This window comes from Diabrotica virgifera, chromosome 3 (assembly GCF_917563875.1).
Source record: "Diabrotica virgifera virgifera chromosome 3, PGI_DIABVI_V3a".
Lineage (NCBI taxonomy): Eukaryota > Metazoa > Arthropoda > Insecta > Coleoptera > Chrysomelidae > Diabrotica > Diabrotica virgifera.
Genome location: NC_065445.1, coordinates 115484745 through 115497667, shown reverse-complemented (window position 1 = coordinate 115497667; position 12923 = coordinate 115484745). Strand labels below are relative to the sequence as shown.

The following is a 12923-nucleotide window of genomic DNA, read 5'->3' as shown; positions in this document are numbered from 1 at the left end:
GTATAAGTAAGCAATGGTTGATAAAACTATAAGAAAACATGACTGGCCTTTTGGCTACGCCAGTGCCATTAACTTAGTTAAAAAAAAAAAAAAAAAAATTAAATAGACCTGCTAGCCATCTTGTTCCTGTCTCTCCCAATGCTCTCCATAGTTCCCCAGGAATATCATCTGGTCCTACCGCTTTTCCTTTCTTTATTTTTTGAAGCGCTTGAGCCACTTCCTCGTTTGTTATTTTGGTGACCATTGCTGCTACTGTCTCCGTTGACTCTACAGGCTGTCTGTCAAATTCTTCATTTAATAAGCTGTCAAAGTACTTTCTCCATCTCTTTTTGACATCCCTTTCGTGAACTAGTATTTTATTATTTTCATCTCGGATACATCTAATCTGATTAAAATCTTTTGCTTTCTTTGCTCTCTGTTTGGCTATTTTATATATCTTCGTTTCGCCTTCCCTGGTATCAAGTTGATCGTATAGGTTTGAATACGCTTCTGCTTTGGCTTTTGCTACTGATACTTTCGCTTCCTTTTTCGCCACCATATAGTTTTGAAGATCTGTGTCGGATCTGGTTTCTTGAAACTTTTTATATAATTTTCCCTTCTCTTTTATTTTTCCTTATACTTCGTTTGACCACCACCAAGTCTCTTTATTCTCAAACTTTTTTCCTGACGTTTTCCCAAGTATTTCAAGTATATTAGAGTAGTCTCTCTAATACTACTGGCCATTTTTCTCCAAATTGAATTAGGGCTTCCTTTCATGTTCCAACATATTTTTTCTACTATTCTTCTCCTGAATAGACCTTCTTTCTCCTCTTTCAGCAGCCACCGCTTGATTTTTTGTGGTCCTCTCCGATATTTTTGTTTAGTTTCGCTTTTTACTTCGATGTCCAGAACAAGCAGCTTATGTTGTTGGCTTACTGTCTCACTAACTTTACCTTGCAGTCCTTGCATTCACGTATGGCTGGGATTGATGTTGTCCACTTTTGTAGGTAATAAGTTGAGTTTTTCTCTTTAAAGTAAAGTTAAAGATGAAGTAGTGAAAAAAAAAAACTCTCGGCGCTGGTCAGTTAGGGTGTGGAGAACAGCGCCTACGTTCTTTCCGATGAGGCTCCAATAAGAGCCGAAAATCGCGATTCAGAGGACTGGACTGCGCTCCGTATTCTAATTGAAAAGTAAGATTGTTTTGCCTTCGCATTGCAACTGAATAAAAATGGTATACATTTTTATTTTAAAGTTAAAGAGTAATAAATTATAGTATTTGGACGAAACGTCTCTTCTTTTAGGTTATAAAGTTAGAAATATATGAACTCTGGACGGCTCTGCGTATATTAGTTGGAATCAACACGTTTGGTGTGCTGGATATTGTGGTAGTATACCAATGCGAATTCAACTCTCTTGAATTTGTATGGGCTTAAGGTTATGTGAGATCGAAATAAAAAGATTGTGCTATGATCTGAAATTACTTTTTCTATAATATCGCCGCTAATCAATCATCCAACTCAAACGCACACTTTGTCTGCCAATAACAATAAATGTAGAAACTGATGTCTGCTGTCTTCGGATCTTTTCCAGGCGAGGATGACAAATAAAGGACGATTATTTAAGGGGGGTATGGTTTGAAATCAACATATCAAGCACATTTTTGTGAATTTTTTTCGAAGCTATGGTACAATTATTTTATTTTTAAATTAAAAAACATATTAAGTACAATTCAAAGAATATTTAGAAAAAAATTCAATCCAAAATATTGAAAAGTAAGCCATTGGTGACAAATTTGGATAGGCAGCTCACAAAAATGGATTTTGCGGTGGACATACGAAACAAAAGATTCAAAAAGATTTAATTAGCTTATGAGTTTCACGAGGTCATAACGTCGAGTTTTTTTTATTTTTAACGATTTTTGAATTTTTAGTATCACTCAGAAATAAAAAAAAATGAAATTTTTGGTAAAATTTTTGTGAAAATCAACAGATTTATTATTGTTGAACAAAAAATAAGCAAAAAAAGAAAAATATCTCGACGTTGTTACCTCATGAAATGTCTCAAGAAGATCTGTGCAAAATATCAGGTAGATCGGCCTAGTAGTTTTTCAGTTACAATGTCCACCGCATTTGAAAAAGCAGTTTTGAGAAAAATGCGTTTCAAGTTTTGACAACTGCATCTTCATCTTCTTATTTGTCTGCCAAATCGTAAAGTGATTCACATTGGAATATGTTTTTTGAATCAAGGAGTAATCTACAAAAGAGAAGGCCGACAGTTGTTTAACGTTTCTCACTACGCTTAAGCGTGCTGGCGCGAAGTCGCGGCAAAGCGAGTCGAAGTTAGAGATATTCAGCACGCTGTATCTCTGGTAATTTTACTCCGATTATTTTGAAATTTTCGGAGAGTATTCTTGAAAATATGCACTTTTATTTGAAATAAAAAAAATTAAATATTTCAAACCATAACCCCCTAAAGTGTCTTGTTCACTTTGTAAGCATTTTGCATACATAAGCGATGTTTATAACTTCTTTACAATACCAAATCAAGTGTAATCTGTTACGATGTATTACAAAGGAAGCAATGATTCCCACTAGTATAAACGGAACGTGTTGCTGATAATTGATTCTGAAATTGTTAATACTAAAGATTTCGGTTTGTCAATTGTCTCCAATGTGATATCTCCCTACATTTAAGTTTTTAGGGAAAACACGAAAACAGGAACAATGAAGATTGCCGCACATACCAGCAATATCTCTAATGTAACATAATCCATAAAAATCCTATTTAAAACAACTTCAAAGATACCGCAATCTCCAATGCGCCATTTTTGAGTCTTCTTCACGTGCCATCTCCGCGACGGAGGTTGACAATCATCATGGCTATTCTAATCTTAGATGCTGCTGCTCTGAATAGTTCTGTTGATGTGCATCCGTACCATTCCCTCAAGTTACGCACCCATGAGATTCTTCTCCTTCCTACACTTCTCTTGCCCTGGATTTTCCCCTATATAATCAATAGGAAAAATTTTAAATTCGAAAAAAATGGTATAAATCACAACATAACATAATTTAGAACCTGTATCAAAGATAAAAAAGTTTTGTTTGTCTTTCGTTTGGCCCCTAAACACGACTAAAAATTCAACTTATACCAGCCACCCCAAAACGCGTCGTGACGTCACAAGGTTGTTTGTTTACATTCTACACCAATTGTATATATAATTTTAAATTAGACATTATAAACGTCAGTAAAAAATACAGTTATGTGACGTTTAAAGTGTTTATGATCGTTTGAACTATTCATAGAAAATTTGTACTTTTACAAAATGGTTTTATTTTCAATAGTAAACCTTCTTTCCTTTCATTCAAAAACTGTATCAAACTCCAATCTCAACAAACTGGTATATATTATTACAACGATATACGATAAATGTCATTAGAATATAAATATTTTTCCTTTATTCCCCGACCACGAGCTGAAAAAATACCCAAGTAGGTGGAGGCCAATAAACTAAAGAAGAAGAAGAAGAATATACGTAAATATAACCATAAACAGAACCACATAGTTAAACTCTGTGACGTCACGGGTCGTTTGAACTATTTTAAGATAAAGAAGACTTTAAATTTGTACTTCTAAGTTATTATGAGTTTTTCAAGCCTGAAATTTTGTAAATCTCATTTTTATACAAAACTGAACATTATTATGTAATAAAAAAATATGTGCACGTTCCCTATTGAAGTATGTTGTATCTCTCATTACGCATAACATGCCCCAGGTATTGCAGCTTTCGTGTCTTGATGGTTTCCAATATTTCCAGTCTTTTGTTGACTCTTCTCATGACTTCGTTGTTTGTTATATGCTCGGTCCATGATATCTTCAGGATTCTTCTATACACCCACAGTTCAAATGCTTCCAACTTTTTAGTAGTCGACGCGTTAAGTGTCCATGCTTCTATCCCGTAAAGCAGGGTCGAGAAAATATAACACCTTGCCAACCTAACTCTCAAGTCTAATTTCAGTTCTCTTGCACAAAGTACCTTTCTCATTTTATTGAAGTTTGTTCTTGCTTTCTCTATTCGAATTGGAGTAATCGTTTGTGTGATTAATTATTGTGCCAAGATAGTTGTAGTTTTCAACTTGTTCTAAAGTTTTACCTTTAATTGTCAGGCTTTCATCATTATTTTGGGTTTTTGATATCCTCATAAATTTAGTTTTCTTGATGTTTATTGATAATCCATATTCTTATCCATACTCAACTATCTTGTTCATTAGCTTTTGGAGGTCTTTAAGGTTGTCTGCTATTATGATAGTATCCTATGATGGCGTTCCATTTACCTTTATTCCTGCTGTTTCTCCCTCAAGAGCTCTTTTCATAATTTCTTCAGAGTATACATTGAATAGTAGTGGTGACAATACACACCCCTGTCGCACTCCTCTTTTAATTTCGAACTCTTCTGATGTGTGTTCATTAATGCGTATGTATGCTTGCTGTTTATAATATAGATTTGTTATAATTCAAAGGTCTTTGTATTGTAATTGTTTTGCTTTGAGGACGTCCATTAGCATTTTTGAGTAGAAACCTCGATTTAGGCAGAGATCACATTGGAGGTATTGCACAACCGGTGACAATACGTTATTGAATTATTATTGTTTATTTATTTAACATGGTAATAATTTTATTATTTCTTATAAACATGGAACCAATTACATTTTTCACGGTTATAAAGAAAATACAGTAAACTCTAGAAAATAGAGGAAGACCAGTGGTATCTTACTATGTAATTACTGAGTATGTAGGTATCTGGCAGTTCTGGCCCAGCATTATAACAATGCGTACAACATGTCCATTGGTCCGCGTGCTTTATTTATTTTGGTATAACTGAGCACGGATATCTTTTTTTATTATGCGACGGATTTGTTCTGGTTTAATATTATAGGGATATATACGGCAATAAGCATTAGTGTTTGTAAATAGACTAGATTTTTGCACGGTTCTCATGTTTAGATTCGCCTTCCACTTAAAAGTTCCATTTGTCGAAGCATTACAAGGTGATGTAACATAAATGAAGGGTCCAGGGAAAAACATGATAAGCGCCATTTAGCTAATTTTACAGGTAAGCGAAAAAACGCTTCAAAACGTGTTAATATGGAAAACTGCTATACTAATTTGTAATAATTATGGTTTCTAGGTTTACTAATCATGATAATAGGAAATGAAATAGGTAAATACTAAACTTTGAAAACCAAAATTATACTCAGTAACATTAGAAGTGTTACACCCAGAAGAAATCATTTCTTGAACTTAATTTTTTGGCAGCACAATGACTATATTTAAGGCATGCTTTGATAACAATATCAATGTTTTATCTTTTATAGTTTTTGTAAAAATAAAATTTTATCTTAAATTTTTTTTGTGAAAAGACCAATTTATAAAGACCGGTTAGTACAGATATTTTTAGTTGATTCCTCAGTCTAATCGTATTCAGTGCAACAATATGCCTCGAGTTCAAAGACACCAAAATTACCACCATTTTAGCGATTTTGACAGGGGTAGAATTATTGCCTTAAAGATATGGGTTTGTCGTATCGCGAAATTGGCCGTCGTGTTAATTGTATGGCAATGACACCAATGGTTTTTTAGTAGAAGGTAGACCTGTTACTAGACGTACCCTATACCGTAGCATTTGAGCCTTTGGACTGGTTGCATTCCGCCCACCACGAGTGCTTCCTTTGACTGCGAACCACTGTCCTCAACGTTTGAATTGGTGCAGAGAACCACAGCATTGGGTGGCAGAACGGCATAATGCAGCATTCAGCGATGAATCGCGATTTTGTTTAGGTATGCATGATGGTCATAAGATGATAAGACGCCGCCATACGACGCCTAATCGCCAGACGATAAGTCGACGAGATATCGGGTTTGCTGTTGAGAGGCATCTACACAGGACAGTTGGAGTAATGGTTTGGGGGGTTAATACCTATGGTAGCCGATCACCACTTTTGTTTATTCGAGGCAGTATGACAGATGCGCGTTATGTTGATGACATCTTACAAACCAGTTTACTGCCTTATCTAGACGGCCGTCGAAACGTTCTTTTTCAGGAAGACAACGCACGTCCCCATATTGCTCGTCAAACTATGGACTTTTTCCAAGAAGCTGGCGTTAATTTTTTGCCGTGGCTACCCCGTTCGCTGGGTTTAAACCCTATCGAACATGTGTGGGATATGATGGGGAGAAGACTGTCCACTTTGCACCATCATCCACAGACTCTGGCACAGTTAATCCATGAAATTTAAGTTGCTTGGAACGAGTTGCCACAACCAGATATCGATCATCTCATTTTGTCAATGCCTAGACGTGTACAGGAGTGTATTCAGCTAGGGGGTCGCCAAACACATTAATAATTTATTTTTGATTACATGTCAATAAAAAGTCTTGCCAATGTTATCGTTTAATTCTTAATGAAAATGTAATCTGTTGTCAAAAAATTAAGTTCCAGAAATGATTCCTTCTGGGTGTAACACTTCTAATGTCACTGAGTATATTTTAATATGAATTTAATTTAATATATAGATGTATATGAGCTTCAGGCTCTACATATCTGTACCTCGCAAGGATACAACACTATGTCCATTTTCGTAACTTTACAGGAGAGCAGTTTTAAACTTTTTTTCGACAAAAAGTGTTATTGGTGCAGCTATTTATTAAGAGGATCGGTACGTTTTTTCGGCTGCAATGCTATTCAAATGGGGATTCATTTTTTTCGAATCCTGAGAAAACTAATAAGTATTTTTAAAAAATTTAAACGCAGAATGAAAGATTACGTTATTAGCGAGGGCCGAAAGTTCCTGAGAACTTCTCTAATGTTTATTTTAATAAGTTACAGGGGTGAAAAACTAAGAGAAAATTTAATGTTATTTTTAATTTAAAGTATCTCATTCAAAATAAAGTTTTTATTTATTCTAAGGGACTTTCGGCCCTCGGTAATAATTTAGTCTTTCATTCTGCATTTAGATTTTTCAAAAATATTTATTGGTTTTTTCAGGATTCGAAAAAAATGAACATAGTGTCCGTGGTAATATTTTCCAAATCTATCTTTGTCATACAACGCACTTAGTCGAGTAAAATATTGTCAGTCAGACACTGACAATCAGTGACCATTTTAAATAATTATTTGACATGAATCGGGAATATTAAATAAAAATTTTTTAGTTGTTGATTAAATAATATTGATATAAATATAGTGTATTTGATAAAAGATAATTGATTTAAGAGGTGAACTTTATAAAAAGTTATTTATTGTGTAATATTTATTATAGAGAATATTTAATATTTATTAAGATAGAAGCAGAGAATACATCAAGATATATTCTGTGATCCAAGTATTTTGTTATTAAAGATGTTCAAAATTGTAAGCGCTCCATAGTAACAATGTTATTAAAAAATCACTTTAACACTTTTCCTCTTTTCTCGATTGAGTATTAGTTTTTGTTGTAGGTACATATAAATTATTACAATCACTGAATACATAGCTAGTGAAAAAATTATCACATTTATTAACTGAATTAATAATTTGCAATTATACAAAAAATAACAGTTATCCAAGAACATTCAAAAGCCATCTCTTTAAGCTAGTTATGACATTGTCAAGTAGAATGACATTCTAGTAATATGTACATATCTATACCAGTGTGAATTTTACTACACGTAATTTGCCATGTAAAGACAGAAAAGGTAGGGATAGCCGTAAAATATTTGCGAATTATGTACCCATAGCCTTAAGATATTGAAACAATATTTTAATAGAACATTCTATCTATTGTATTTTACATAATACATTTGTTATAATCAAAAAAACAAATTTTCCTGTGTTTTTTAACCCTTTTATGGACATGGTGTTGTATTCCTCCAACAAAGTTATTGTACTGTATGTCTTAGTATGGGGTATTCAATAACAACTACAATACTATTTGACTTACAAAATTTATTTAACCAAACAATTTACCCTTACAAAAATATAAAAATATACATCTATGTATTTAACCAAAATGGTATTTTAGGTACAAACCACTCAGACGTCCTCAAGTGAGTCTCCTTTTGGATAGTCACTATTGGTATTATCACTAGTGTGCTTTAAGTTTTTATAAAAATCATGGCAAAACGTAGGTACATATGGCAGTAATGCCAATAGATCATTGTACTTTTGTTGTTATACAGGTATTGGAGTTTGTGATACCAGCTGCAAATCTTTTGGCAATGTAAGGTGTCGCCTTGGAAACCTAACAAGATCAATTTCCTGGGTTTCATCAATAAAATTACTTTTCAAAAATAGAGTTCCCATGCTGTTTTGTTTTACTTGCAGCTGGACACAGTTTGACAGAACTTGTTGTTTATTAATGTCTCTCTTTCTATTAATAAAAGGAGAATTTTGAGATATTTTGACATCATACAAAGACCTAAAATTTTTAAAATCTTCTAATTCCATATTATGTACGGTATATTTCATTGATGTTTGTCTGACTAACTGCTGCCAATCCCAGAGTGTTAAAATAGACATGTTGTTAACTTTTTTTCTCTTTCTCTCTATCAGCGCATGGACAGTGTCCGCCTCCATGTGGGTGTGGCCCTTTAGTAGAAACTTCTGGGTGATCATTTTTACTTGTGGATACTTATTGAGTATCCAAAAGAAACACATAATAAGGCTAACATTTTTATTCTGGCCGTAACAATTGTCTGACCATAGTATGATTTCTTCTAGTTCACTGCCAGGAATACCGGTATCTGCCCATTTGAGTAATCCAGATCCGATTTCATTTCCGCCACGAGCTCCTTTGGATTCATCCCACATAATGCAACGGACTGAGGAATCAGAAGAATCATACAAGGTGTAATTTAATGTCCACAGTTTTACAAGGGGTGATGGCAAACATTTTTGCAGATCACCAGTTAATACCTTAATGGTATTGTTAGCCTTTTTGGTGTCCTTGCTTTTCAAATTTATTATGTTCTTTTTCAACATAGTTTTTTTTCATCTGGAGTCAAATTATTTTTTAGTTTTGCTTGAAAAAAGTCACATATATCTATTTCTGGAATTTGAAAGTCAACTTACATTTTTTGTTGAACACATCATAGTAGAACCATTTTTTAGCTCTTAACATAGGGTTGAAATCATTGTTATTACAATCCTCTATATACAGTTCATTACGGTTCACTATGTTCTTATTATTAGTAATAAATAACTTTAAACAAAAAGTACCTACCACCTATTAGATCACTAATAATCCACTACTTGCCATCATAAAGAAATGCAACCGTGTGCAACACTATGTGTGGCGGTAATTCACATGCGTAGAGGGATAAAACATCAAGTCCACATGGTGTTCTATCCCTCTAAGTAAAAATGGACTTGATGTTGTTTTAAAGGTCGCTATCTCCGTTAGCAAATGGCTTAGGACATAGTACTCTATTCCTCTAAATAAAGTGATAAAAGTTGATTATTAATATATGAAAATGTCAAAACTGAAAAACTTAGTGTTGTATCCTTCCTTAGGTACAGATATATCCTTATAACTCTCAGAAGATATTGGCAGAAAAACACGTAAAAGAAACAAACAGCAAAAAGAAAATGATCGTGTAGAAATGACGGGATTCAACACCAAATAAAAATGATACAATCAAATGGACCTGTCAAGTTATTCCACTGGACGGCTGGTGGTCACCAGGTTCTTTCCCTGTATGTATATTTTTGATTGGCATAATCGTGGTAGTTAACGATTTATTTCCCTATAGAATGTATTCATTGTGTAGGGACCAGTTATACCAGTTATATTTTTGTAAAATTCTAAAATTAATAAATTGGCGCTTATCATGTTTCCCCTGGACCTCTCGTATGATATGCACAAAAATTCTCAATACTTCATATTTTCCATGTTTGTATTTGCTTCAAACCATCAGCATTAAAGTTAAAAACGATCTGTACATATGACCTACGGTTGTGGTATTGGCGAAAATATAAAATAGACCCGTACAAAAAACGAGATTTTAATTTCTTAATGTCCAGAGGATAACTAATCACTGTCGAAAATACATATATCGATTAGATTATGTAACTATTTTAGGTAAAATACAAATTTTAAAACTTAGCACTTTAGCAATTTCATGTTAAACCAGAACATACCCTTTGTTGATATGTACTAGGCCAGCAACATTTTAACCAAAAAATGTTTGCTGGGTAAACTTAACAAAATTTAAATCGAGACTTTTGAGTCAATTTCTCAAACTTACAATAATAAACTAATTACTGCAAACTTTGTCTCACATTTTTAATTTGCGAAAACAACTTCAATTGTACAAGTATCTTTCTCAAGTGATTAACAATGATTATATAGCTGTTCTCTATTTTGTGCTACCAAAGAAATTCAATGCAAAAGCATGTTCCGAACATTGAACAATATCTTTAATGAGCCATCTACTAAAGATATTTCTAAAAATAATCCACAACCGAGTTTATCAAAAGTTGGAGTCAGATATAAGTAATACACAGATGGGGTTCAGAAAAGGACTAGGTACTCGAGAAGCTCTCTTCGGTTTGAATGTTCTTACACAAAGATGCCTAGACGTTAATCAAGAAGTACATGCATGTTTTATCGATTTTGAAAAAGCGTTTAACAGAGTACGCCACGATAGGCTAAGAGACATTCTTGAAAGAAAAGACATAGATAATAAAGATCTGCGAATAATTCTCAACTTATATTGGAATCAGAAAGCTAACATCAAAATAGAAAATGAGATATCAAAAGCAATAGAAATACGTAGAGGAGTACGACAGGGATGCATTTAGTCACCACTGCTATTTAATGTATCTAGTGAAAGCATCTGCCAGGAAGCCCGTTTGCAAGCAAATGAAGGAATCGTAATCAATGGAGAGGTTGTAAATAATATTCGATACGCGGACGACACTGTACTAGTTGCAAGAACAGTAGAAGAATTACAACGATTACTTACAAACATAAATATTGCTTGCAACAATTATGGCATAAACATTAATATCAAAAAAACCACGTATAAATATGTTCTTCAGTAAAATCATGACACAACCAGCACATATTAGTATAAACGGCATTCAAATTAAAAAAGTATCAAGTTACAAATACTTGGGAACTTTAATAAATGAAACTGGAGACCAAAACAATGAAATAAATAGACGTATCGAAATTGCCATGGCCACCTTTATAAAGATGAGAAAATTCTTCTGCAACAGAGATATAAGCATCCCTCTACGATTAAGAATGCTAAGACGCTACGTATTTAACACGCTATTATACGGTGTAGAGGCCTGGACTCTCAAACAGAACCACATAAAAAATATTGAAAGTTTCGAGATGTGGTGCTACCGTCGAATGCTGAAGATAAGTTGGGTTGAAAGAATCACAAACCTTGAAGTAATACGAAGGATAGGAACGGACCCAGGAATTTTGTTAACGATAAAACGAAGAAAACTCGAGTATTTGGGTCACCTGATGAGAGGTCATAAATACGCATTACTTCAAAATATAATGCAAGGAAAAATAGAAGGAAAACGGAATCCAGGCCGTAGAAGAATGTCATGGTTGCGGAATTTGAGAGAGTGGTTTGGCTGCACCGCTAATGAACTTTTTAGGTCAGCTGTAAACAAGGTCAGAGTAGCCTTGATGATTTCCAATCTCCGATAGGAGTGGCACAAGAAGAACAAGAAGATTTTGTGCTAGTTTTATTAACGGTGTTTTTATGTTCCATGTTTCGCAGACAAAACACATTTTATCCATTTTGAGTCTTATGTGACTGAAAATCCGATATATTATGCATGTTTGAGGTTTTAACAAGACCGCTATCTGGCAACAGGAGTCAACAAGAATTATTGCATATCATTATCAACAATTATGAATCAATGTTATAGTATTTTTTTGTTCACTCTGTATATCTTATGAATTTAATAAGGTATATTTTCCACTTTGAAAATTGCGCCTAAAGTCTTGGAAGAGAATAAATAAGCATAATCTAAATGTTTTTGTCCAGCAAGATTTCTCTAACGTGACAGGTACTGTCCTCCTTTTATTTTACTTTTCTTTCTCAAATTTTAAAATACATTCGAACGAAACTTCCAAATAGGCGAGAGAAAGTACAGAATCGAGGGATATTGCGTTTAAATTATTTAAATAATTTTATCATTATTATACTTCCAATATCTCTTGTGATGTATATTTTCTAACATAAAACCTTGTGCCAAGATATAAAGGTTTTTTAATAATATCAATGTACCGACTTTATTCTTCGTTATTACGGCTGTATTTCAAAGACATGAAAATAAGATTTATACGCAAAATGTTGGTATCACTTGCTAAAGATACTTTACTACGAAACGGCTGTCGCAAATTTAATTGTTAATTTTGAAAACACTTTTACGGATTCAATATTCCTTTTGATCCCAAAAATCTCGATTGATATAATTGCAAAACTCCGTAACACATAACGATCCAAACGTGTACTTCAAGAAGAAAAGAAGTGATGAATTAGGTGACTAGGTCTCGTAATAATTTAACACTATAAATTTGATTGAAGACTCCTAATGGCGTCATGCCATTCTCACCGATCGTGTGGTATTCTGCAACCACGGATTATTTTACTTTGCTGAAACAGAAGAAAACAACAGATTATTTTGGAAGAATTGCGCAATATAAATATTCATCTATTATAAAAAAATATGGCAGAGGCAAACTTATTTTAAATAATTAAAACAAGGTACGCCACTGTCAACTGTGTATTTCGACAAAAAAAAAAGAATATGACTTTGTCCGGATTTGAACGGGCGACTTCTCGATCCGTAGGCGAATGCTCTACCGATGAGCTACCACCGTTCTGTATACAGACGATCATTTCTCGGACATAATTACAATCACGGTGACAGATAG

At 33.7% G+C, this 12923-nt stretch overlaps 1 protein-coding gene across 4 annotated transcripts in view; it reads right to left on the bottom strand.

Annotated features, from left to right (window-relative positions):
- Positions 1–1444: 1444 nt before the first annotated feature.
- LOC114336778 (zinc finger-containing ubiquitin peptidase 1-like) overlaps positions 1445–12923 on the bottom strand; it is a 135461-nt gene continuing 123982 nt past the window's right edge. For all 4 annotated transcript variants that reach the window (XM_028287155.2, XM_028287154.2, XM_050646860.1 and 1 more), the window contains exon 10: positions 1445–12642. In XM_028287155.2, coding sequence (XP_028142956.1) covers positions 12598–12642 — 45 coding nt within the window. In that variant the 3' untranslated portion in view covers positions 1445–12597. The remainder of the gene's footprint in view (positions 12643–12923) is intronic.